Source organism: Mesoplodon mirus (assembly GCF_964341445.2).
Source record: "Mesoplodon mirus genome assembly, chromosome: 2".
In the NCBI taxonomy this organism is placed as follows: domain Eukaryota; kingdom Metazoa; phylum Chordata; class Mammalia; order Artiodactyla; family Ziphiidae; genus Mesoplodon; species Mesoplodon mirus.
Window position 1 is genome coordinate 141,941,302 of NC_138977.1, and position 27,662 is coordinate 141,968,963.

The 27,662-nt window shown below is 33.6% G+C and overlaps 1 protein-coding gene across 2 annotated transcripts in view; it reads right to left on the reverse strand.

The window, feature by feature from the left end:
• AFG2A (AFG2 AAA ATPase homolog A) overlaps window positions 1-27,662 on the reverse strand; it is a 334,449-nt gene that overhangs the window by 161,402 nt on the left and 145,385 nt on the right. Inside the window, exon 15 of one of the 2 annotated variants that reach the window (XM_082638999.1) lies at window positions 8,679-8,747. The exons of the other annotated variant lie outside the window; for it this stretch is intronic. Coding sequence (XP_082495125.1) covers window positions 8,679-8,747 — 69 coding nt within the window. The remainder of the gene's footprint in view (window positions 1-8,678; window positions 8,748-27,662) is intronic. 2 annotated transcript variants of the gene reach the window in all.

A 27,662-nucleotide genomic window follows, 5' to 3' on the forward strand; every position in this document is an offset into this window, starting at 1 on the left:
AGGCTTTAGGTTCAACAGTTTTCTTCTTTTCTGCTCCATTTATGAAACTGTTAAAATCCTACTGGTCTCTCACTTTCTGAAAAATGCAAAACATAAATTCTATTCTTCACGTTTCTACAGATTGGGAGGCTGACAATGTGCATACAATGCAAATTTATTAACACAACACTTTTCTCCTTACTTTCCCCTAGTAATACTTAAATCATACCTTCTTTAAACTTTTGTTCTTATTCCAAGCAGATTAATAAACTGAATAAAGTTCTGATTTGAAGGGATGGTACAATTTTTGTTTTATGATTTCATAGTAGAATTATGATAATATAAATAATCTGGAAATGGGGAATGTTCCTAGAATACAGATGAAAAGCTTAAATTTGTATTTATTTTGAGCTCATAAGTTCTATGCAATTCTATTAGAAGTGCTATGCAGATGCTGACCAAGATTAGAATAGACAGAAAGATACAGATGGTGTAGTTTATTCAGTATATGTTATAGACTATATTGGAAAATGTGTGTGTGTGCACATGTATATAAGGCAAATCATACAGGCTAAAGAAGAACCTTGGAGAAAATAAGGTATTATGTATACAATGAATGACAGGGTGATTCAATCTTTAATCTTCCTGCTTCTGGCTTAACACTTTCCAGACTACCCTTCTCCAAACAGACTCATATCAACCCAGGCCAGTTTAAAAATACAAAAAGGTTAGTCACCAAGTTGAGGAAATCAGAAGATTCTATTTAGGTATTAGCCAAAAGGCTGGAAAAGCTCCTAAGAAGCTGGATTCCTGACAATGGATGAGGACCTTACCATACCAGATTCCTTGAGATCTCAGAAACCTTTGTGCAGAAAAATATAGAGGAAGGGGCATAGATATCATATGCATTAACCATCACACTGTGAGAGAAAAAGGAGATATCACCAGGTTTCCCAAAGGATACTTAGAGTTAACAAGCAATTCATTTATAGTGATGACCAACGACAAAATGCCGATACAGTCTGTATAATGGGAGAAAACTTTTCAACATTAGAATTGAAAAGGAAAAATAAAACAATCAAAGATGTAACAATTTAAAATTTTAAACTTAAAATTTTAAGTGCTAAAGTCAGGTATTTATCCATGACATTTTAATCTTTTCTTTTTTTTTTTCCTGGCAAAATTGTAATGATAGCTATTGTTTCTCAAGGGCTCACTTTGTAACAGGTTCAAAGCTCAATGGTTCATATGAGTTACCCCACACAATCCACCATTTTTGAAAAAGAGGTAGCATCCCCATTATACAGATAAGCAAACAATGCCTCATATCACACAGTAAAGGCCAAAATAGAATTCAAATCCAGCTTCAAATTATTTAAGACCCATTTATAACTATAGATTATTTTAAGGGGAAAACAAAAAAAAGAGCTATTCTATCCTGTATTATGTAAGAAGTACTTTTCGTAACTGCTCTTGGTTTTTCAGAGATTAATAGTGAGAGAGCATCTAAAAGAACTACCATTCTCCAGGACTTCCCTAGAGGCGCAGTGGTTAAGAATCTGCCTGCTAATGTAGGGAACATGGGTTTGATCCCTGGTCTGGGAAGATTCCACATGCCATGGAACAACTAAGCCCGTGCACCGCTACTGAGCCTGAACTCTAGAGCCCGCGCACCACAACTACTGAAGCCTGCGTACCCAGAGCCTGTGCTCCTCAACAAGAGAAGCCACCGCAATGAGAAGCCCGCTCACTGCAACGAAGAGTAGCCCCCGCTCAAAACAACTAGAGAAAACCTGCACGCAGCAACGGAGACCCAACGCAGCCAAAAAAAAAAAAAAAAAGAACTACCATTCTCCTATATCAGTGGTCACAAGAATGGAGTGAAGTTTATGGCAGACTACCAAAGTTAATATATCTATACAATACATTGTTTTAGATTGATATGAAATCAACATATGTATAGATTCCCTAGAAAATTCATAATTTAATGATGAAATACATTACATATATAATTTAAAAAATGACAATATATCTGCTTTGTCTAAATGCTAACATCTATCTGCTGCTATCTAAATTGAATATATTTACTTACATGACAAATGTTAATCAGGACTTGAGAGTGCCAAAAAACATCCTGAGACTAGGCCATGGATAAAACATGATGACTGCCCTTGTAACTATCAAGGATGCATGCATATATTCTTTCACTCTTACATTCCGCAAATGAGTAACTCTGTGTAACAGGTACTTTCTGTGTACTACTCAGTGCTAACTAGTATCTAAAAGCAATTAAACTTTATAGTAATATAGATACTTAATGCAAAACACCCAACCTCTCTTGCTGAATTCTGTACAAACATACAACCTATATTCACTAACCACTCTCCCAAATATTTACAACATTAAAGAAAGGAGAAGAATATCAAGAAGTTTTGGATGATGAGATGAGCCAGAAAGCCTATCTCTTCAAATAGTCAACCTAGAGTTCAAAGGGCAATACTGCCAAGGAATGATCTTCAAGTACATTTCCCCCCTTTCGGGGAGGGACCATGTTTGCTTCAAAGAAAGCAGCAAGTTACTAGACTGTGCTATTAAGTTCCTAATATTCAACTTTCACATATGATTGGAAAAGTGGGATTCACATGTTAAACAGAGGACCTGTATTGTTCATTCTTATTCCTGTCTCTAGCTTCAGACTGGATTTATATGACCTGGGCCAAATTTTGATGTTTGTTTTCTTTTTCTTTTTGATACATATTTGGAATAATCTTTAAAAAGAAGAAAAAATATAGAAGGCAAAAATACATGGAACGTTCATAGGGCCAAAGGTAATTTTCAATGATTAGTCTCAAAATTCAAATCCCAAATTTGTAAATATTCACATATATGCTAAGTGATTGAATAATAAAATCGTTTTATACTTGCCAATTCAATTCAAAATTGAAGAGATCAGAAATTATGTTTTCCAACTTCCTAATCAATTTCAATCAAAATTGAAAAGAGATCAAAAATGATCTTTTCCAACTTCCAATCAACATAGCAGACATTTAGCATAATCAACCCCTTTTTAAAACACCTGCAATAACAGGATGATGATAATAAGTGAACAATTCTAGTTCATTGGGAAATTGTTCTATTTGTTTTGCCAGAACCTTTTAATTCTGTCTTTTCTATAGGATAAACTTTTAAATATCTAAAGGCAATAACTGCCTTGTATTTTTCTATTTTCCAAGGTAAAATGATGTTCTGATCCATATCTGTTATGTCTAAAATTATTCACAAACCATGAGATCCCAAAACTGTGTATTATGTTCTAGATGTGATCTGACCAGGACAGAGTACCACAAAACTATTAGTTTATGTGATCTGGATACTATAATTAATGAAGCCTAAAATGACATGAGGATTTTTTAGTAGGTTTATGACAATGCTGACTTATATTACATGTGAGCTCAAATTTCCATTTACCACCAAACAAATAAAATCTTGGTCATCCTATATGTCTACTTTGATGATCTTAAATGTAAAAATTTATGGTTGTTTTCAGTAAACTTCATTTAGGGGAAGAATGTTGTACGTAATGTTAGGATTATTCTTTATATTGCAATAAATATCAAGATTTATTTAAAAAAAAAGAAATACATGAAGAGCAATGTGATAATCAGCAACCCACTTTAAAAATCAGAAAGTATCCAAAGGATTAATTTTAAATAGATTTAAATAAGAACCAAATTTAATTCAGCATTTTACAATTTAGAGATTTATAATGTCTCTGGCATCACAAGAAAGGATGGCTTAAACAAAACAAAACAAAACAAAACTCATCCTCTGAGGAAGTTGTTATGACACAGAACAGGTGTGGAGTTCTGACTCAATAAATAAGCCTAAACCATCATCCTATATCAATCATTTACAAGACTATTTTAATTATTTTCTATTGTGATGTTAGATTGTAAGTAAAAGAGGAAAGCCAGAATTTCAAGTACAAAATCCATTAAACCATGTACATCTAACACTCCCACTGAAACTGAAGGCAGATTCTATTTTAAAACTAATAAAAATATAAGAGTGGTTGACAAAAGACGGATTTCCTCACTTAATCATCCTTCTGTATTAACAGCTTAATTTCCTACCTGTCACTTACTCAATCAAATGCTGGATGTTCTGTAAACAAGTTTGTTTGCTTTGTATCACAGAGACTGAAGGGAAGAAAGGAAATATAGTACAATATTTCTTTTCCTGAAACAGTTACCAAAATGTTAGCCTTCATGAGCTATGATATACCAAAGAAAAGGGTAAATTCCTTGATTCAGCAATGACCTGTCAGTTGATTATTTGCCCATTCCTCAGGGCTCTCTGAACACCTGAACAATCCACCTGTGATTTACCACAGTATTCTGGAGAGTACTCAACACAGAGCTGACAGAACGGGGCTATTATTTTGACATGCAAATCTTGATGGCAATGAACAGGACAAATTATCTTGTTTCTCATTTTGTGTGTCTTGAAAAGAAGGGAGAATGTGAGTTCTCCAACTTTAGCCCTATTCCCACGGGACGTCTATTTATCTCTTTGTGGGCATAGTATTTTAAACTGTTTGTTTTATTCTGGAAACCTATCTCTCTGCTATGGCTGAAAAGCAATGAATCTCAATTTGAAAATGGGAAAAAGTTCATACTAAATATTGATAATAAGCTTAAAAATTTAATAGAATGTATAAACTAAATGATTTAGAAAACTAGTAACCATTCACAAAGTTGTTCCCAAGTTGCTATTTATGCTCTACAAGTAGTGTAATAATGTGTAAACTTTTACAGAACATAAAATACAACATACATTTTTACTTAAATGAAAGATAAAAAGTTCACTTCATATGACTAGTCATTCCTTCATAACGGTTTTAAATAAAGTACATTAATCCAGGTGTCGCTTTATCAATCTGATACTTTGAAATTCATTGAGTATCTTAATTCTCTAATATGGAGATTAAGTTACCACTAAAGTATATTTTTTATTACTATATTTGTAAAACTAGAGTTTATACTTTTACTTCTAGCTTTTCTGAATCAAAATTCTGTTGAATGGATCAGATTTTAACCTTCAAATACCAGAGTTCATTTTCTCAAATCTTTAAAACTCATCTGATTTCAGAAGAATGAAAAAAGACTATTGTGTCCAAGGCTAAAAAACAAAAAACAAAATAGAGGCTGCTTAAAAGAAGTCTGTTCAGAACAATTTCATTGCTGGTTTTAATGAATCTTTTTGAATGACTCTTAGTACTAATTCTTTAGGAACAAGACACTGATTACTAAAGAAGAAAGAAAAAGAAAGCAGCCAAACTCAAAGCATTTTTTGATCTTTCAGCTCTATTTTCCTGGAAATAATCTGTGCCTCATAGACATCATGTTTTTGGTTGTCTTAATATTTGAAAAATCTGTTTCTTTTTCCATTTGAGAAGACTATACTATAATCAAAGATGAAAAAGATAGCTATTAAAAATTCCATAATTATACCTGTTAACACCTCGCAGGTAATAGGAACCTTTTAGGTGGATAATGTGAACAGTACTTCCACTTTAATGGTAAGGTTTGAGTTTGATAAAAATTAGACTTCTTTGATCTATATATGTAAATATTTTCCCCCTGAATTTGAATCTATTCAACTCTAGCATCCTAGAAAAAAATGTAAATTTTACTTTTGTTATTATTATTCATTAATAGTCTAAAGTATGGTTCCCAGTTTGTGGGTTGCAGACTTCTGTGCTTGAAGGCCCTACATTAATACCAAGCATTATCTAAAACATGAATAAATAATATGACATGCACATATATATGCTATTGTTTTTTCAAATATATGTATATTGTGTTGCAATTACAAAAACAGAAAATCATTTAAAGGTGTTACACAGTTCTCAGTAATATTTTTTTCCATAAAATATTTTTTCAATTACATTGAGAAAATTTAACTGCAATTATGTGGGAATCCACAAAATGTTTTGATGCCAAAAACTAGTTCCATTACTCAAAAAAGTTAAAGATTGCTGGAATAAATTTTTAATGAGCTATTTTAAGAAGTACTTAAGAAGATGGAAAAAAAGTCACAATTTAAAAACTAAATTAGGGGCTTCCCTGGTGGCTCAGTGGTTAAGAATCCACCTGTCAATGTAGGGGACATGGGTTTGAGCCCTGGTCCAGGAAGATCCCACATGCTGCGGAGGAATTAAGCCCGTGTGCCACAACTACTGAGCCTGCGTGCCACAACTACGGAAGCCTGCACTCCTGGAGCCTGTGCTCCGCAACAAGAGAAGCCACTGCAACGAGAAGCCTGCACACCACAATGAAGAGTAGCCCCCGCTCGTCGCAACTAGAGAAAACCCACATGCAGCAATGAAGACCCAACGCAGCCAAAAATAAAATAAATAAATTTATTTTAAAAAAACTAAATTAGAACCCCCAAAGATATGATAATAAGTAGACTTAAAACCACATGCTTAAAAGAGTAAGAGATTTGTCATAAGCACTACTATTGTCTGAAATAAAATACAGTCAAATGTGCCTACCCTGAAGCAAGTGTGCCAGAGTAAAAATCCCAGCTCTGCCACTTATTAGCTGTGTGACCTTAGGCAATTAAATCTCTTTGCATCTCAGTTTTCTCATCTATATTGATAATCTCATATTGAATTTAAAACAATTCCAAGAAAAGAGGCATGAATAAAGTTATTTTCCACATACTTGTAACACTACAAGGCTGAAAGTAGTACAGAACAAAACAAATGATTAAAGGTACTACAGAAAAGATTAAGTGAAGAAGAAGAGGCTAAAGAGCAGCTAACTTAAGGATGCCTTCTGAGGCACACACCTAGCTGTCACTGAATACCCACTGAATATCCATCTTGAATTGAATACCCACTGAATACCCATCTTGACCTAGATGGTTGTAAGGTTTCTACACTTCACTTTAACTTATAATATATTAACTCTAAGTGCAGTCTGAAAAGTGAAGTGTGAATATTGCAATCACTAGGACAACTAATTTTAAAAAGCATATAAAGAAATACAATAATAAAGGCAAAATATGAAGTAAAATGGAGTACTGAAAAATATTCCAATAATTCAAAAGGAGGCAGAAAGGAGAAAATAGAGGAATGAAAAAATAAAAAACAGAAAAGCAACTAAATCACAGAACTAAACCCAAACATACTGACAATTATACTAAATGTAAATGGTATAAACACACCAATTAAAAAACCTGAGACCTAACTGTTACCTATACAAAACTGAAATGAAATTAAGAAATAGGTATGTTAAAAGTAAAAGAATGGAAAAAGGTGTCCCAACAACAGCAAACTACATTCTTTTAAAAATCACATGGAACATTCAATAAGATAGGATGGCATCCTGGATCATGAAACAAATCTATCAAATTTAAAAGAACTGAAATCTTACAAAGCATGTCTCTGACCATAACAATTAACTAGTAGTTAAAAACAATAAGATATCTGTAAAATTCCCAAATATTTGGAAATTAAGCAATATACTTCTAAATAATCTATAATAAAATAGGAAGTCTTAGGGGAGAAATTAGAAAATTTTGAGCTGAATGCAAATAAAAATAAAATATATCAAAAAATTGTGAAATGCAGGGCCTCCCTGGTGGCGCAGTGGTTGAGAGTCCGCCTGCCGATGCAGGGGATACGGGTTCGTGCCCCGGTCTGGGAGGATCCCATATGCCGCGGAGCGGCTGGGCCCGTGAGCCACGGCCGCTGGGCCTGCGCATCCGGAGCCTGTGCTCCGCAACGGGAGAGGCCACAACAGTGAGAGGCCCGCGTACGGGAAAAAAAAAAAAAAAAAAAAAAAAAAATAAATAAATAAAAAATTGTGAAATGCAGCTGAAGCAGTGCTTTGAAGGGAATCTATAGTATCTGAAGAAAGGTTTTAAATCAATAACCTAAGTTTCCACCATATGAAACAAGAATAAGAAGAGCAAAAAATACTCAAAGGAAGAAGAAGGACAGAAAGAGGAAGGGAGGGAGGGAGGAACAGAGAGAGGACAAGAATAGAGATCTGTTAAATTGAAAACCAAAAAGCAATAGAGAAAAATCAATGAAACCACAACCTGGGTCTTTGAAAAGATCAACACAATTAATAAACTGCTACTAAAATGGAAAAGTGAAAAGAGAAAGAAGACACAAATTGCCAACATCAGAAAGGAAAGAGGAAATCTTACTCAGACCCTTACAGACACTAAAGGATAAGAAAAAACAGTGAACTCTAAAGGTATAAATTTGACAACCTAGATGAAATGAACAAAATTCCCTGAAAGACACAAATTTACAAAACTCTTCCAGGAAGATAGATAACCAAAATTGTCTATTATCTATTAAAGGTACTGAATTCCTAGTAAAACAAAAACAAACTGCAACAAAGAAAACTCGAGACTCAGACGGTATTAGTGGAGAATTCTACCAAAAATGTAAGGAAGAAATATTGATTCTAAATTAATCTCTTCCAGTAACTAGAAGAAAGGAAATACTTCCTATCTCATTTTATTAAGAGAGTATTATTCTGATACTAAACCAAAGAAAATGTAAAACAATTATACACAAATATCCATCATAAGCACTGATAGAAAAATCCTTAACAAAATATTAGTATACTGAATGCAGTAATATATAAAAAGAGTAATACAACATGACTTACTGGGTTTATTCTGGGAACGCAAGACTGGTTTAACATTTCAAAGTCAATGTAATCCAAGATTTTAACAGTCTAAAAAAGAAAAATCCCATGATCATATTGATAGATGTAGGAAAAGTATTTGACAAAGTTCAAAATCCATTCATGATTAAAAACTCTGATCAAACTAGGAAGAAAGGAACTTTATCAACTTGTTAAAAGGCATCTACAAAAATGTCTAAGCTACCATCATACTTAATGGTAAAACACTAAACACTTTCTCATTAAGATAAGGAACAAAACATGGATGTCCACTGTCACCGCTTCTATTCAACATGGTACTGGAAATCCTTGTAGGAAGTCAGAAAAACAAGCATACAGGTTGGAAAGGAAGAAGTAAAACTATATTCATTCACAGACAACATGATTAAGTACATACATCCCAAGAAATCTACAAAGTACCAAGAGGTACAAAGAACCAATAGTGAGTATAGCAAAGGTGGCAATATACAAAAATCAACCATATTTCTAGACACTAACAATAGACAACTAGAAACCAAAATTAAACAATACCACATATAACACACCTCAAAGAAAAAGAATTACTTAAGTATAAACTTAACAAAATATGTGCAAGTTCTCTGTGCTGCAAACTACAACACACTGAAATAAAAGAACATCTAAATAAATGGATAGACAATGTTTACGACTGGAGATTCAATGCTGTTAAGTTATAAATTCTCCCCAAATTGATCTATAGATTTAAAATAATCCCAAACAAAACTCCAAAAGGATTTTTCAAAGATAATGACAACCTGAGATGATACTTTATATGGAAAGGCCAAGGAAGCAGAATAGCTAAAACAGCCTTTGAAAATAAAGAACAAAGTTAAACACACTGATTTTAGATCCTACTATAAAGTTGTGATCATCAAGACTGTGTGGCTTACTGAAAGGATAGACAGAAATGACCCACAGAAATATGGTCAACTGATTTTTGACAAAGGTGTACAGGCGATCCAATGGAGAAAGGGTAGTCTTTTTGACAAATGGTGCTACAACAATTTTGCATGCACATGTAAAAATGGACCTCCACATATAATTCTCACTAGATACGAAACGTCAAAAATGAATTATGGATCTAACTGTGAAATGTAAAACTGTAAAACTTTCACAAAAGCGGAGTCTCTTCAACAAATCATGTTGGGAAAACTAGATATCACATGCAAAAGAATGAAGCCTTACCTTATATCATGTATAAAAATTAACTCAAAACGGATCAAACACCTAAATGTAGGCCAAAACTATAAAACTCTTAGAAGAAACCAAAAGAGAAAAGTTTCATGACATTGGATTTCCTGGAATGACACCAAAAACACAGGCAACAAAGTAAAAATAGACAAATTGGACTACATCAAAATTAAAAGTTTCTGTGACTCAAAGGACAAAATCAACAGAGTAAAAAGGCAACCTACAGAAAGGCAGAAAATATTTGCAAATAATATATCTGATAAGGGGGAAATATCCAGAATACATAAAAAAATCCTAAAACTCAACAACAAAAAAATCACATTAAAAAAATGGGTAAAGGACTTAGATATTTCTCCAGAGATGCCATACAAAAGGCCAAGAAGCATATGAAAAGATGTTAAACATCACTAATCATTAGGAAAATGTAGATCAAAACCACAAAGATGTATCACCTCACACCTACTATTAAAAAACAACAACAGTTAGAATGGATATTTTTAAAAAGGCAAGAAATCGCAAGTGTTGGCAAGGATGTGGAGAAAAGAAAACACTTGTGCACTGTTGATGGAAATGTAGATTGGTGCAGACACTGTGGAGGGCAGTGTGGGGGTTCCTCAGAAAATTAAAAATGGAACTGCCATATGATCCAGCAATTCCACTTCTGAGTATTTATCTAAAGAACTGATCAAAAAGATATCTGCACCCCCATGTTCATTGAAGCATTATTTATAGAAACCAAGATATAGATGCAAGCTAAGTGTCCACTGACAGATGAAGTGATGATAGAGAAAATGTGATATATATACACAATGGAATATTATTTGGCCATAAAAAAGAAGGAAATTTTGCCATTTGTGACAACAAGAATGGACCATGGGGGCATTCTGCTAAGTGAAATAAGACAGAGAAAGACAAATACTGTATTATCTCACTTATATGAAGAATCTGAAAAACAAAAGAAAACAAACAAGCTCATAGATACAGAGAACAGACTGATGGTTGCCAGAGGCAACCATTTTGGGGGATGGGCAAAATGGGTGAGGGGGTCAAAAGGTACAAACTTCCAGTTATAAATAAGTCATGGGGATGTAATGTACACCATGTGACTATAGTTAATAATACTGGCACATTTAAAAGCTGCTAAGAGAGTAAATCTAAAAAGTTCTCATCACAAGAAAAAAAAAAAACAAAAAACAAAAAAACAACAACAACAACAAAATAAAACCCGGAAATAACAAGTGTTAGCAAGGATGTGGAGAAATTGGAACCCTTGTACACTGCTGACAAAGTGTGGGAGTTCCTCAAAAAATTAAAAATAGAATTACCATATGATCCAGCAATTCTACTTCTGGATATATATCCAAAATAACTGAATGCATGATCTCAAAGAAATATCTGTATTCATGTTCAAAGCACAATTATTCACAATAACCAAAAGGTGGAAACCCATGCAGCCACAAACGGATAAATAGATAAGCAAAATGTAGTGTGCATATGTATGTATGTATGCATATGTGTGTGTGTGTGTGTGTGTGTGTGTGTATATGTACAGGCTATAGAATATAGCCTATATAAAAGGATAATAGAATATTAGCCTTTTAAAAAGGAAAGAAATTCTAATACATGCTATAACATGGATGAACCTTGAAGACTGTATGTTAAATGAAATAAGCCAGTCACAAAAAGATACATACTTCAACTTGTCTGAAGTATGTAGAGTAGTCAAATTCATAGAAACAGAAAGTAGAATGGTGGTTGCCAGGGCTGGGTGGAGGATGTGATGGAGAGCTGTTTTACGGGATAGAGTTTCATTTTTGCAAGATGAAAAAGTTCTGGATGTTGGTTGCACAACAATAAATATACATAACACTACTGAACTGTATACTCAGAAATGGCTAAGACAGTAAATTTTATGTTGTACGTTTTTTTACCACAAAAAATTTTTTTTAAAATTATTTATGACCCTGGGTTAAGCAAAGAGTTGATCAAAAAAACCCTGAAAAACAAAATAAGGACATTGAACTTCTTCAAGATTAAAAACTTTTGCTCTGTGAAATACTGTTAAGAGAAAGAAGAGGGCTTCCCTGGTGGCGCAGTGGTTGAGAGTCTGCCTGCTGATGCAGGGGACACGGGTTCGTGCCCTGGTCTGGGAAGATCCCACATGCCGTGGAGCGGCTGGGCCCGTGAGCCATGGCCGCTGAGCCTGCACACCCGGAGCCTGTGCTCCGCAATGGGAGGCCACAACAGTGAGAGGTCCGCGTACCGCAAAAAAAAAAAAAAAAAGAGAAAGAAGAGATAACCCACAGACTAGAAGATATTTGCAATATACCTAACAAAGGATTTTTAATCAGAATATAAAGAATGAAAGTAAGAAAACCACCTAATTAAAAGGGTATAAATAGGTCAAAAGAATTTAAAACACTTCTCCAAAGAAAATATTCTAATGACAAATGAGAGCAAAAAAAGATGCTCAATATCATTAGTCATTAGAGAAATGCAAATTAAAACCACAATAACTTAACACTACATATCTATTAGAATGGTTAAAAAAATTTTTTAAACTGACAATACCAAGTGCTAGCAATGCTGGCAGGGATGCAACAAAGTTCCAACAATCTGAAGATGAATATGGCAGTTTCTTATGAAGTTAAGCATAGAGTTAGTTACCCTACGACTCAGTAGTCCCACCCTAGTAATTATCCTAGAGATATGAAAGCTTACATTCACACAAAAATCTGTCCACCCATGTTTACAGTAGCATTATTCATAGCAAAAATTGAAAACAATCTAAAATGTCCTTCAACAAGTGTATGGGTAAACAAACTGAAGTGCTTCTATACAGTGGAATACTACCCAGCAAAAGGAACAAACTACTGATACATACAACACAGATAAATTTCAAAAACTTAAGTAAAAGCCATGTTTAAAAGGTTACATACTATATAATTCCATTTATATGACATATGAAAAAAGGCAACTGTAGGGACAGAGCAGTAGTTGCCAGGGGTTAGTGGAAAGAGGGTTTGACTACAAAGGTACAGCCTGAAGAAATTTTTTGGGGTGAATAATTGTTTTGTATTGTGATTGTAGTAGTAGCTATACAATTTTGCACATTTGTCAAAACTCACATAACTCTACACAAGTTACTAGCTCTGTAACCTTGGTCAAGTTTCTTAACCTGTCTGTACCTCTGTTTCTCACCTATAGCATCGGGTATGGTAATCGCATTGACCTCATAAAGTTAAGAAGATTTAATGATTAAAACACTTAGAGCAAAACTTAGATTCAGGATATGTTGAATCTGAAATGCCTTTGAGATATCTAAGTAGGCAATTCACTGAAGAGGTCAGAGGAAATCTCTGAGCTGAATCAGGGACAATGATGTTGATTCCTGAAGCCGTGGGTGTGGATGACAGTGCCCACGGACACAGAAGAAGAGGGGTCCTAGCACCCAGTCTTCATGAACTGCAATATTTTATGGCTAGACAGAGGGGAATAAATATGCAAAGGACTCAAGAGGGGACAGAAATAGACGTAAAACCAGGAGATTATTACGTCATATAAAACAAAGAGAATGTTTCAAGAGGAAGGAGTGGATAAACACAGTGAATAAAGCTAACAGATGATGACTAAGACTTTTAGATTTTCTCTTTTTCGTTTAGTAACAAAACCCCTCAATCCAAGCTGTGAAACCAGCTACTCAAAATACAGAATGTATTTATTTTGCAGCCTCTCTTGTAGCTGAACATGGTCATGTAGCTAAGATTAGCCAATGGGATGTAAATGATACATGCAATTTACAGGTTATGTCCTTAAAGTGAGGGACTGAGCTATTACCTCACCTCCTCATTCTTTTTTTTTTTTTAACATCTTTATTGGAGTATAATTACTTTACAATGGTGTGTTAGTTTCTGCTTTATAACAAAGTGAATCAGCTATACATATACATATATCCCCATATGTCCTCCCTCTTGCATCTCCCTCCCACCCTACCTATCCACCCCTCTAGGTGGTCACAAAGCACCGAGCTGATCTCCCTGTGCTATGTGGCTGCTTCCCACTAGCTATCTATTTTACATTTGGTAGTGTATATATGTCCACGCCACTCTCTTATTTCATCCCAGCTGACCCTTTCCCCTCTCAGTGTCCTCAAGTCCTTTCTCTATATCTGCGTCTTTATTCCTGTCCTGCCCCTAGGTTCTTCAGAACCGTTTTTTTTTTCTTTTTTTTTAGATTCCATATATATGTGTTAGCACACAGTATTTGTTTTTCTCTTTCTGACTTACTTTACTCTGTATGACAGTCTCTAGGTCCATCCACCTCACTACAAATAACTCAATTTCGTTTCATTTTATGGCTGAGTAATATTCCATTGTATATATGTGCCACATCTTCTTTATCCATTCATCTGTCGATGGACACTTAGGTTGCTTCCATGACCTGGCTATTGTAAACAGAGCTGCAATGAACATTGTGGTACATGACTCTTTTTGAATTATGGTTTTCTCAGGGTATATTCCCGGTAGTGGGAGTGCTGGGTCGTATTCACCTCCTCATTCTTGCTCACCTGAATGAGAACCCAAGTGACATGAGTGATGTTTCTTACCATGTGGCCTAAGGGATGGTACAGCAGCAAGACAGAAGGAACCTGAGTTTCTGACACCATGGAACCACCATATCAGTTAGTGGCTCCATTGTGTTAAATTACTCCCTTTAAAAGACTCTTAACTGAAGATGCAGTAGCCTTGGTATTTCACAGCAGATTTACGAGAAGGGACATATACAAAGAATGATGTCAACATATTTTAAAGCAAATACTTAAACAAAAGGCACAACGTATGACATATACATTAATAATATAAGAATTATCTGATCATAAAAAGCACGATACCTTTCTACAGTTTGAAACTGACTGATAAGCATTTTAAACTTTGCATATATTTGGAAATTCTCACAAGTGATTCTTCCTTTTGTTGGCTTTTAGAGGGAGTGAGGGGCTGAAGTAGAGAATCAATGTAAGTAATTAGGTTACTTCCCATGTTAATAATGGGAATAATGAGACAGAAGAAAAAGAATTACTGATCTAGAAATTAGACATAGATTTAGTCTATGCTGTTTGTTTTGGCTATTATTTAAAGCTTTAACTATGAGTATTTTTTTTCAGTCACGGAAAAGAAACTTCAGTACAATTTTAATTGAATTCTTAGCTATCAAAATTAAGTATAAGAAAATACATTCATTAGATTATTCAAGACTAAAGGTATACAGCTGATTTCTATATCTTAATGACTCACATTAAATAATAGAATAGCATAAAAACTCCAAATCTAACTTTAAAAAAATATAATCTGTATTTTAAAAACAATCTCCAAATTATTTTTTTACTGGAAATTTGGAAAGGAGTAGGAAACCCTGCATCTTTTATGCCTACAAAGAATTATCAAGAGCCTGATTCAAGTATCAAAAAAATGTTTGAAGCTAAGAGGAAAAAAAGTAATAATTATTTACTAAAGCTTTTTTTATGTTTACCCTCTGATGCTTCTACCAACAATTTCCAGCAAACTACCAGGAAGATGCTTGTTTCTTAGACACAATGGATTTTTTTTCCCGACTAAATGCATTTCTGAACTAAAAGCATACAAAGTTAATAAACGGAAGGAAAAACAAATACAGTGTTGTCATTTCTAAATTATATTCTTAAAAGGTTTAGGGGTATCATTTGTGGAACACAAAGAGATTTCCTTCTCTAACAGCATTCCAGGACATCACTCTTTCCTGCCTACCAGCAGACAAGATTATACATGTCTGGAATGTCAGTGAAGTATTTATACAAAGGCAGTTTTTCAGAATCTTCTTATTGTGAACACAAAACAGGAAATACAGTAATACCACTGGTATATGTTAAACACTATTTAGTATAAACTGTGTTTCTCCCTTAATAAGTACTAGGTTAAGCTCCAAGAGAAGGAGATGAAAATGAGCACATCTCTAAACACAAACCACTAGTTGTTTGCAGTTGGCCAGACCAAAGTCCAGGGAAAAAAACCTCAATTAAACTAAGAATTTGCCACACTGTGTTTTAGTAAGAGTTACACTACAGTCTCTAATAAAAACTCATTTCCCCCAGGTTCAGAGGGGAAAATAAAAGTATTCTATAAAAGTTAATATTTTGTTGAATGAAAAACAACCTAATAATAAATTAATTTAATTGAAATACTGATTTGGAGGCAGAAAAGACAAATTTCTATGTAAAGGGGCCACCCATCAAAAACACCAAATAAACCATTTCACATTCTAAAAAATATTTTTCCATTTTTTTCACTAAAAAAACCCCCCAAAACAAAGAAGTATTTACCTTCCATAAGTAAAAAAAAAAATTAATTCTACAAACCTACTACTGAAGAGTTTTAAACTTTATTTACAAATAGATTATAAAGTACAGCTGGTATCCCAATTAATAATAGAATAAGTCTCACAGAGATAAATTTTAATTTTCTGTATGATAGCAAAATGAACTTTGGTTTGACTGCCCCCTGCTGATGTGAAATTTTTAGAACTACAAAAGTTGATTTGATAAAATTTTAATTTTTTAAACTGTTTTTACTCAGAAATTGGTTTCAATTTCTTATTGAAAACTAAGGAGATTTAAATATTTAAATAACCTCTGTGTCTTATTTTCACTCAATGGGCAAATATTTGTGGAATATCTATGACCTGACACTTATCAAAAATATGGTTTCATCTCTCTGACCCCAAAATACTTACAAGTTATTAGAGGGATAGGAAAAATCTGGAAAATAATAAACTATTAGAGAAAATCAAGAACTAAACTAAGTGATACTGAAGAGAAGTAAGCTAGAGAAAGAGAGATTGGTAGGGCCAAATTAGTTTAAAAAACTTAATGAAAAAGTTAAGACTGAGACAGCTGAGAAAAAGTAATGAGGACATATAAAAGAGACAAAATAAGAAAAAGCCTGGAGGAAATAATGAACATAGAGTACACAGAACACAGGACACCAGGAGATTTAATTTCCAGAATAAATGGGCAAATGTTCGTAAGAACAGAAAATAGTGAGAGGTTGGGGCCCAACTTTTGAAACTAAAAAAGCCAGAATAAAGAGCTGGACTTGAGGCAAACAACAAGGAGCCACTGAAGGCTCCTCAGCAGTATGATAACCTGGTAAAGCACTATAATAAATGGGTAAAGCAGCATAATAACTTGTTTAAAGACAATCCTTTAGGAAGAGTACCGTGAAATAGAACAAAGAGGAAACGGAGGAAGAAGAGCCTGCGGGCAGAGAAACTGGTGAAGAGACAACTATAGTGAGCCAAGGAAAGAAGTCAACCAGAACGGAAGCAATGGGAATGGAAAAGGAAAATGGAATTGAGATACATTTTGAGTTAAAAACAAAACTGGGTGCCTGATTGGATTTAGATTTTTGCCTAATTCTTATGTCATATTAAGTGATTCTTCAATTCAACTGAAATAAAAGAGGAGTAGTGGACAAAGAGTTAACAGAGGGGAAAACTGTAGTGTCACTGGAGTTAATGGGATACAGAGTTTCAAGAAGATGTGAGTAGTCAGCGGGATCAAATTTGTGGAATTCAAAACAAATAAGAACCCTTAAGAAGCCATTACATTTTGCTTGGCAGCCAACGGTGACCCTCACATACTCACTTTTAATAAAGTTGTACAGTCAGGAGGAACTAGAGAGCTTAAAATTTTTTAAATTGAGATGAAATTCAGAAACTAAGTAGAGGAATTCACTTTAGGGAGAACACGTCCATCTTAACGTAGAGGAGAGGAAGAACACGTAAATAACAGGGCAGAGCTACGTTTATAGTTAAAGATGGGATGCATGAGGAATTTCATGGCAAATGGTCTCAATTATCTCTATAAATCAGTTTCCAAGTTCACTTCTCAAAAAAAGAATGATAGATTAATAGTCAGAAAAAAACATGAAAAATATTTGATATTACTTTTCTACATCAGAGTCCAGTTTCTACTGGAGATATCCAGTCCCAAGGGATGGCTTCATCTAGCCAAGACTTCTCATTTTTCTATACCTGTCTAGAAAAATCTGTGTGCTATTTTGTAAAAAAGTTCAAAGCTGACCCATTGATGACACTGCTTCCGACACATACAAATATAGTTTTTCCAAACATGGTTTACGTGAAGACATCTGGAATCGAGCATGCAACTCAATAATAGACCTTATTCACATGCTATAGGTAAAAGTGGTAATGGTAAGACCTTATGGAAAAATAATGTGTCTTCTAAGATAAAAGTGTAGTTTTTAGAATCACCAAAACAAACAAACATGGGAAATCATAATTTCTGAATTTTGTTACATTTTCTTTGTAAAGAAATTTCTCTTAAAAGAAGTATAATACCAAAGTTAGATTTCAGTTAATTAATTTGCTTACAGAGCAAATTATGTGTAATGTTTCTGACCCAAGTTCACTACCTTGTGTCATTGTAATGTCACTTGTAAAAAAATGACCAGTGTAATGATAAAGTTTCCTCTTAAAACTCAAAAAATGATGCACTAAACCTCAGGATATGCAGAGGTCCAATAACATATTATTTTACTGAACAGGTAACTAATTGGTTTGAGGCAAGGTCTTATTCTTCATGACTAAATATTCTGAATATTACAATAAAATTGATATGAGATGTTAACACTTATTGATACTTCCTAGAAAAGATTAAAAATCAGCAAGAACTCCTAAGTATTTGTACAATGAATAAAAGTGCTACACTGATTACATGTCTATATAATAGACCAAAGTAAGTTCTCTCTAAAGTTAAATAGGCGGAGATCTGATAATACCTTTTTCCTTTTAAATTGAAAAAGATTACATAAGTTATTAAATAAAATTTTAGAAAAAGAAAAAAGAATTAACCATTTTTTCTTCTTTGAATATTATCCTCTAGTCTTTATATACATGAATACATTTTATAGCAATAGTTATTTTCGATATTTCAAACAACTTTTGCAATTAAAAATGTCAGTTTTCCATTTTCAAACTCAAGTAAAGGGGTTTTTCCAAGGCAATTGCCTCCTGAAAAAGAAATAAAAGTTCCTCTGACAAGAGACTTAACTGCAAAAAAATAAAATAAAAAAATAAAGAGGTCAATTTTCAGAAAGTAAAATATATATGATAAAACAATAGGAATGACAATTTTAAATCTGAGGCACGCAAAGCAGATTTCGACGTTGCATGTAGGACACATCTGGGTGAAGAGCAGAGGTGTATTTCAAAACACTACCCACAATGTATATGTTGTCTAACAAGTGTGTAATTGAAAAAAGATAACATGGCCAAAATAATAGCTTTATACTATATTCATTAAAGTAGATGAATATAAATACAAGGAGATAGCCCTATGTATAGAAAAAACAGTTTACCAATACAATATCAAAAATCTTTCTTTCTGGTATTTTTCTTCATTAGCTATTATTGCATTAAACATCAAAAGTAGCAGTATTATGTTAAGAAGAGGATAGTTAAATCAAATATATGTATCCCAGGGCAAATCTACCTCTTTCCTATCAGCATATCCTGAGGAACTATTTACCTGATTATCTAAATATTACTCTAGACACTAAAACAAGTAAGTTTTGAATACAGACTGGAAAAAGAGGGTGCTGTGCGGACATGAGTGAGGCAACAAAACAACAAAAAACAACTAGGAAATTGAAAGAGTACATTGGCCCCTGGGTCAGAAATGAAAAATACGGGGTGATGGTATCCCTGAGAGTGACAAAGCCAGTTTAAAATAAAAAGCTAAATTTGCCCCCTAAAAAGTTTTGTAAACAGTCAGCCTTGAATATACTCATCTTTTAAGAGCTTAGAAGGAAAAAGGTTATTATGCTCCAAGGGGATACAAAAAGGCCTGTGGAATTTGACTCAGTTAAAATAGTCTATTTAGACAAGGTTACAGAACAAAGTATCTTGAATTTGACAGCAGTAACAATCCTCACTCACCAAGACTTATTTAGTCTTGCCTGAGGGACATGTTTAGGTCCTGTATATGATGACAGCACACATAATAAGAAAAATAATTTATGTATATGTAAACTGAAAGGATGGTTAATTCTAATTATCAGTTTTATTGGTAAATAGTAATGAATAAAATGATATCATCATCACACCAAAGTCCTTTATTCATTATTAACACTTAATTATTATTGTCTTTTTTTGTTTTTTAAGGGTTTCTCTAGAAGTTATGTGGATAAAGGCAAGATAGAAAATGTCAGAAAAGATACAGGCAGAACTTTAAATATGGGCATTATGTTAATAACTCACTGTACAAATTCAAATGCAATGAATTGTTTCCTCAACAGGAGTAATCACTCCTGTTGATTTGCAGGGATCCATCCACAGTCCCTTGACCAGTATTTGCAACAATTAAGGCAAAACTGAAATGGCTGGTCAGGGTTGATGATAAATTCTGTGAGTTTGGAAGAGATGAAAATCACTGGTCACTACAAGGAAATATCCCATAATTACAGCCTCATTAACACAATACTATCTAAACTGAACCTTTATCTTTGTAATCTGGTCTAAAGCTCTCTAAGCCCCAGCACATCTAGCTCATCAATTCTACAGGCAATGTTATGATTTTCAAGAATAAACAAGTTGCAAATGAAAGCCAAATGGGGAGTGAAGACAGATCCACCCTGCATACTACTCTATTGCATCTTAATTTTTTATGACTAAGAAGAGAAAGTGTGGAAAGTGGAAAGCAAAGTACATAATTTCCTAGACTCTTCAGAAAAGATCAAGGATATTTATTGCTTATCTCATCTCTCTCTGAAAGCCAAGGTTATGATCCTCAGACTCCTCAAAGACAAGAACAAGAGACAAAAGGAGATGGAGTGAAATGGTAGAACAAATAAACTGTCTAAATGATACAAGAAACTTGCCTACACTCAGAATTACCTTTTCACTTTCAGCACCAAATTAGTCAATTGTAACTCTTCATAAATATTTCCTTCTTTCTAAGACACCCTGTCTTGATTTTTGCTTTAATATTTTTATAATTTCTTTAAGCAAAATCCCATATTGTTGAAGAAAGCCTCAAATATTTCTAATTTTAAAATTATAGAGACATATTTTTCCCAACAAAGAGAAAACCTAGGTTATCAGCACCTAAAAATATCAAACACAAAATTTAAAAAACTGTCTTTTTTAAAGGTGAAGGCAATATAAGAGAATTCTCAAGAAACAAAAAGAAAATACAAATTTACAGAGGCAAGCTAATGAAAAATAGCTAACTATAGAGCAGGCATTTGCCTTGAGTGTATCTGAGGATTCCTTGTGGTCCAGAAATTAATGAATCCCATATATCTGTGAAAGTTAAAAAAAAAAAATCAAGGGCCTGGCCTTGGTGGATGGTTGAATCAGAGGGAGCACATAGAGAAGTGACTCCCAAATGGGACATCTTAAATAGGTCAATACTGCCTAACCCAGCCTACAGAATATGGCATCATAGCCTTAGATCTTGGTAAAAGAGAAGTAAAGAAAAAAAAGACTCCCCATAGAATTGATAATCACGAGTCTTAAGACTACACACATAGCCCCCAAAACCTCAAACTAAAAATTTAGTTTAAATTGGTCCTGGACACCCCAGTAGCTATAAGCACACTTAGTGTGCAGAACCTGGCTTCTAAATACCATTCTCCATCAAAACGAATCAGGGCCCCTTGAGAAGTGGCTGATTTCAGGACTGGAGCAGGGAAAGTATATTATTAGTTCAGGACACATCATGCCAGAAAGAACGTATAAAAGAATGATGGAGATATAGCAAAAGGGTATGGCAGCTAAAAGTTGCTCCAAGGGGCCTAAATTGGGACAATGTGAACATCAAGATAAATAATGATAGTAAAGGATTAAAACTCACTGAATAAAGTAAGAATTCATAAGTCCATAGTGATAAAAACAAGGAAAAAGGGAACATTCTTCCACATAGTAGAAAGCCAATCAATAGACAGAAAAATGATGTAATGAGAAAAACCACCATTTGGCAACCATTGTAATAATAACTGGTTCGGGCAAGAAGCATCAACGGATTCTAAAACTAGTGGTCAAAGTCTGAGTTGTACTGGAGTATTTACACAATCTTATAATATACCTCAACAAGATACTTATAAGCTATAATGGAAAAATAGTAACTTTACAGTAAAGAAACCTGGAAGACACCACCTTAACCAAGTGATCAATGATAACATCACTAGTAATGACATTATACAAATCAAAGTCATGTGCCTTGTGATATAAGAAGAACATACATTTGATATTCCTGTCAAAATGCATAACCTGAATCTACTCATGAAGAAACAGTAGAAAAATCTAAATGGAGGAACATTCTATAAAATAATTGTCTTGTACTTGTGAAAACTGTCAAAATCATGAAGGATAAAGACAGAGGAACTATTTCAAATTAAATGAGAATAAAGAGATATAACAACTCAATGCTGTACATGATACTGCATTTTCTTTTCTACAGAGGATATTATTAGGATAATTAACAAAATGTGAGGATCTATACATTAGATAACATTATTGTGTCAGCATCAGTTTCCTGATTTTTATCAATAAATTGTGATTTTGTATGAGAATGGCCTTAGTTTTGAGGGAGCACACATATAAGTATTTATGGTCAAAAGGCACTGTACCTGTAACATTCTTTCAAATGGTTAAGAAAAAATACAAAAATACGGGTAGACAGAAAATGGACAAATTAAATATGGAAAATGTTAACAATTGGGAAGCTTGGGTTAAAGACATAAGGGAATTTGTTGCAAAATTACTATAACTGTTCTGTAAGTCTGAAATAATGTCATAAATAAAAAAGGTGTTTTTTTTTTTGTTTTTAAGTTTTTTGTTCGGTTGATAGTGTCTCTAGGTCCCTTGCAGAATAAAAACAAACTCTCTGGGTAGTAAAAAAAAAAAAAAAAAAAGTTAAGTTCAGATCTCAAAAAATAAACTTCCAAGAAACATGAGCTAACAATAAAAATTGACACACACATACAAAATAGAGGAAATACACCACCAAAGAATTAGTTATTATAAAACACAGAATCAGATCTACAAAGACTGAATATATTGGAATTTTTTGGAAACTGAATAGAAAATGACTATATTTAGTACGCTTAAAGAAATAAAATGGAACTAAAAGCATAATAATGGATAAATAAGATACAGTGACAAATGAAAACTAAAAGGTAGAAGTCCCTAGTTATCTATTTTTTAACAAACTGTAAAAATATATATGGTAGAGAAGAAAGGCCAAGGCGATGGACTTTCAAGTCAGACAATCTGGTTCCATCACATACTTTTCATATAACCTTGATCGAATTATTTAACCTCTGTGCCTCACTTTCTTTATCCGTAAAATAGGATTAAGAGTACCTCCTCATATGACTGCTATAAGGACTAAGTGAGTGGGCTAATTTATACAAAGAATTTAGAACAGCATCAGCACATAAAAAATCTTCCATTAACTGTGTAGTATTAATGGTAGTGGTAGTGTTTTTCAGAAATATATCCATACCCAAACTTCTTAAAGTCTCTTATTATCAGAAATAAAATATTATAGCAGGATCAGTATTATTAACATAACAAATAAAAAACTCAATAATTTTGTGTGTTAGGCAGAAGCCTCTCTGAACCCTCTCAAAAACTTTCTTACCTAATATTTCTATTCCTCACAATTGAAACAGACCAGGCTATTCTTCCTAAGCTACTTCTACTCTTCAACCCATTCAGGTTACCTTATCTAAATATATAGCCTTTCCTCAGACTGAGTATCTATAATGTTATTCATTGAAATACTGAGTTGGGAGCACAGGTAGCTTTAACTATGCTGCCTTAATGCAATGCACACTGTCACTGAACACTGGAACTATAAAGGACCTTAGAGATCATCTAGTACACTATTTCTGGAAGAGTAGAGTGCCTAAAACAACCTGAGATGCTTTTAGATAATACATGGATACTATACTAAATAAATAACATCAAAAATTTATTCCCTTTCAATTTTCACATAAGTTTAATTTTTAAACTTCTTTAGAGATAACTTCAAATTCACATTAAAGTTGCAAGAATAAGGACAGTACAAAGAACTCCCATGTAACCTTTACTCAAATTCATCTATTATTAACATTTTACCCTTCTGCCTTATCTCTGCTCTCTTGTTCTAGTGTGCTGTGGGTTTTTGTAGTTGTTTGCTTTTGTTTTTTTGAACCATCTGAGAATAGGCTGCATACATCATGGTCCTTCACCAAATAAGAAAGTTTCCATTTACTGGTATGCTTTTCACATCTCTCTAAACAACTGCAAATCTTGTTTTGCTCAGAGCCCTCTGAAAAGATCATATTTAACTTTTGCTTCATAGCACTGCTTTGTTTGCACTGTATTTATTTTTTACTGTTGTTTTTATTTATAGTAAGTGCTCCTTTTAGGGAGATATAAATTGTCCTTAAGTGTTTAAAATGTCAACTGAAGAAAAATATAAAGCAAATAGCAGTAAGGTGCTGCAGTAAGGCAAATACGGCAAATTCATGGTGATGCATGGGGGAATACAAAATTTAGAAAACACTCAACTAGTCTGAGTATCTTTTTTCAAAAAGAGAGTATGCTGCTGGCTGGGCAAGAGCATAATACAGATGTCTAGCCCAGTCTGGCACTCATGCTAAGTAAGTGAGTTAGAACTTAAGAGTTCAGGCTTCCTTTAGGTCACTTCTCTTTCAATTTCATCACAGAGGAATAACACAAAAAGTCTTAATTTTCCAATACACAATAGTACTTGTGACGACGGGCTAAACATCCCTGGCTGGTAAATTACCCTCTGCTATGCCTCACTTCCCCTTCCTTGCCTAACTTTTGCTCTCTTGTTCTGGGTGCATACCAACAGTCAGTTGGGTCTATTCCCATACTACCTCTTTTCCTTTCTATATTCTATTCAATATATATTAACTGAGCACTTAATTTGTCCAGACATACCTAAAGAGTGAAACATCAGTGAATAAAACACAGTTTTAAAATCCTGAATCAAAAATTCTAGCTTAACAATTATTTAATATTAAAGTAACATTATGTAAATAAATAAAATAAGCCAATAAAATATGACTGTTAAAAGAACATTACTATTTCCGGGAAAACCAAGGTAAATGCTTCAAGAAAATTCAATAAAGGTGAGCAACTAAACTGTTAATTTGGTGTAAACAGAACATCTGTAAAAGAATAGGGACACTCAGAGTGTCCTAAGTTTTCACTCTATAAAAGCCAAACAATGAAATCAATAAATGAAGTTTAGATCAGAGATATCATGGAACTCCAAAGCAGTGGACTATTCTCAAAGAAAAGCATTTTCCCTTAAAAAAAGAAGAACAGGAAATTAATGAGTATCTAAATGTTTTGTTAAAGTAAAATCATTAAACCTCACATAAAATATTTTAATTATTCTTTACTGACTTTTTCAATTAACTACTAATTGCTGGTACCAACCTGGAAATCCTGACACATTCAAAATTACTGATGAAAGGGCAAAATGGTAGAACTAGTAAACAAGGAAATAAGCCAATATCTACCAAAATTACAAAGGCATTTATCCTTTAATTCAGCAATTCCACTTTACAACAAACTTGTACAAGTACAAAATAACACTTGGACAAGGTTATTCACTGACGTACTGTTAATTATGGCAAAAGACTGGCAACAGCTTAAGTGTGCATCAAAAGGGGACTATTTGTATGTAGTTCTGTGTCTATGTAGCCTACAAAAGGATGAGGAAAATACACATATACTGAGAAGGAAAGATCTCCAAGATACAAGGCTAAAGGAAAAAAACAAAGCACTGAGCAGTATGCACAGTTTCCTACATTTTGTATATCTATGGGGACGTGGGTTTAGAAACAATAAAAATACATATTGCTTGTATTAAAAACAGCATTGGAAGAAGAAAGAGACTAATAAAAATGAGGTGAGGGAGACAAGACTGGGATGCAGAGGTAGGAGCAAGGTATCACCATGTAGTTCTTTCTATACATTTTAGATTTTTTAGATCTATACTGCCTATTCAAAATATCATCTAAAAAAATTCTTTAAAATGAAAAAATAACTAAAAGAATATACAAAATACAGGATAACATGAAATTTATTACTTTGCTTTCGGTTATCAGTGAATTTATTTTACACGTTACAATCTTGACGAGATCGTCAAACTGCATTTTTTACCTCTAGCTGAGATCCATTTTTTTTCTCTGTACTAATTTCACGGCTCTGGCTGGTCCCTTAATTTAAAAAAACAAAACAAAACGAAAACCCTAAGAAGACTTTTGGTGGTGATAGAATGCAGATCTCCTGTGTGTCTTCATGAAAGAGACAACTTCTTAACCATGTAAACAAAGGTAAAGTGACTTGCTATGATTTGTGACTTCAAACTGCATTTTTTTTTTCACCTTCTACTTTACAGAAAACATGACTTTTTCATAGAATGCATCCAGTTATTGGGGTGTGGGAAGTAAGGCAGACAACATAACTATTTAAAAAATAAGGTCAACTGCAATTTTTTAAACGTTCATGGAGTTAAGAAGATGACTTACATTTAGTGCCCAATGTATTTTTTTGGTTTGTTTAGCACAATGGATGAAATATTATTAAATCTCTTTAGAGGCTATATTCTCTTCCCCATGTACTACTTCCATAAACCTCAATGGTTGTAATAGCTATGCCCTGGATCCCAGGCCAGGTTCCAAAAGCCTAGAGCTCTGGAAGGCAATGTAAGTACTTTTTGCCAGTTTCTAACTTCCCTACCACTAAGTTACTAGGTGTGTTTTGTGTTTATACATGTGTGGTTACATATACTTCCTTCTACTGAAAATTACTGTGATTTAGTAGATAATGATGAAAATGAATGGAGGTACAATAGCTCCATTTGTGGAATGAACAAGGGAATGCCTACTTCTTACACTGAGGTGCAGCAATCAATTAGTTAAAGGTTGGACAATTCTTTTAATTTGTCTGAGAAAAGTTAAGTGTCAATACAAATTAGCAAACACCCATTTGACAAGTTTAAAATAACCACATGACTTTCCAGATGTGTTAACTGAGGTTTAGACATTACATAAATTAACCACAGTCACAACTAAGAAGTAAATTCAGAGCTTCCGGCTGCTGAATATTCTGCTAAGATAATTAACTTTACATACTGTGATTATTCTTTTTTATTAAACTATTTAATTCATCAATATAGAAATAATTCTTTATAACCCCAAATCCTATAAAGTAGTTGTTTTCCTTCCATATTTGTGAAGGTAAAAAAATAACACAAAATGTCTCATGTCCATCTATGATAAAGTAAGATTTTCATTCCTCTGTATCATGAGATCACCATATTGTCTCCATGAACATTTTTCAAAGAATGTTTGTATTTTCCAAATCCATAAACCCCAAATCAACGTCTAAAGTCTCTTTTCTCTCTTCTTAGTAATTCAAACAAATAAAATAAAATCTCTCTATAAAACACTGTAAACATCACTGTAGCTATTCATTTTTAAAAACTCCCATCAAGATAAAAATCCATGCTTGAGAGCAAGGTTTCTCGACCTCAACAAAACTGACTTTTGGGCTAGATAATACTTTGTTGTGGGAGCTCTTTTGTACATTATAGGATGTTCAGCAGCATCCCTGGTCTCTACCTACTGGATGCCAATATCATCACTCTACTTGCGACAACCAAAAATG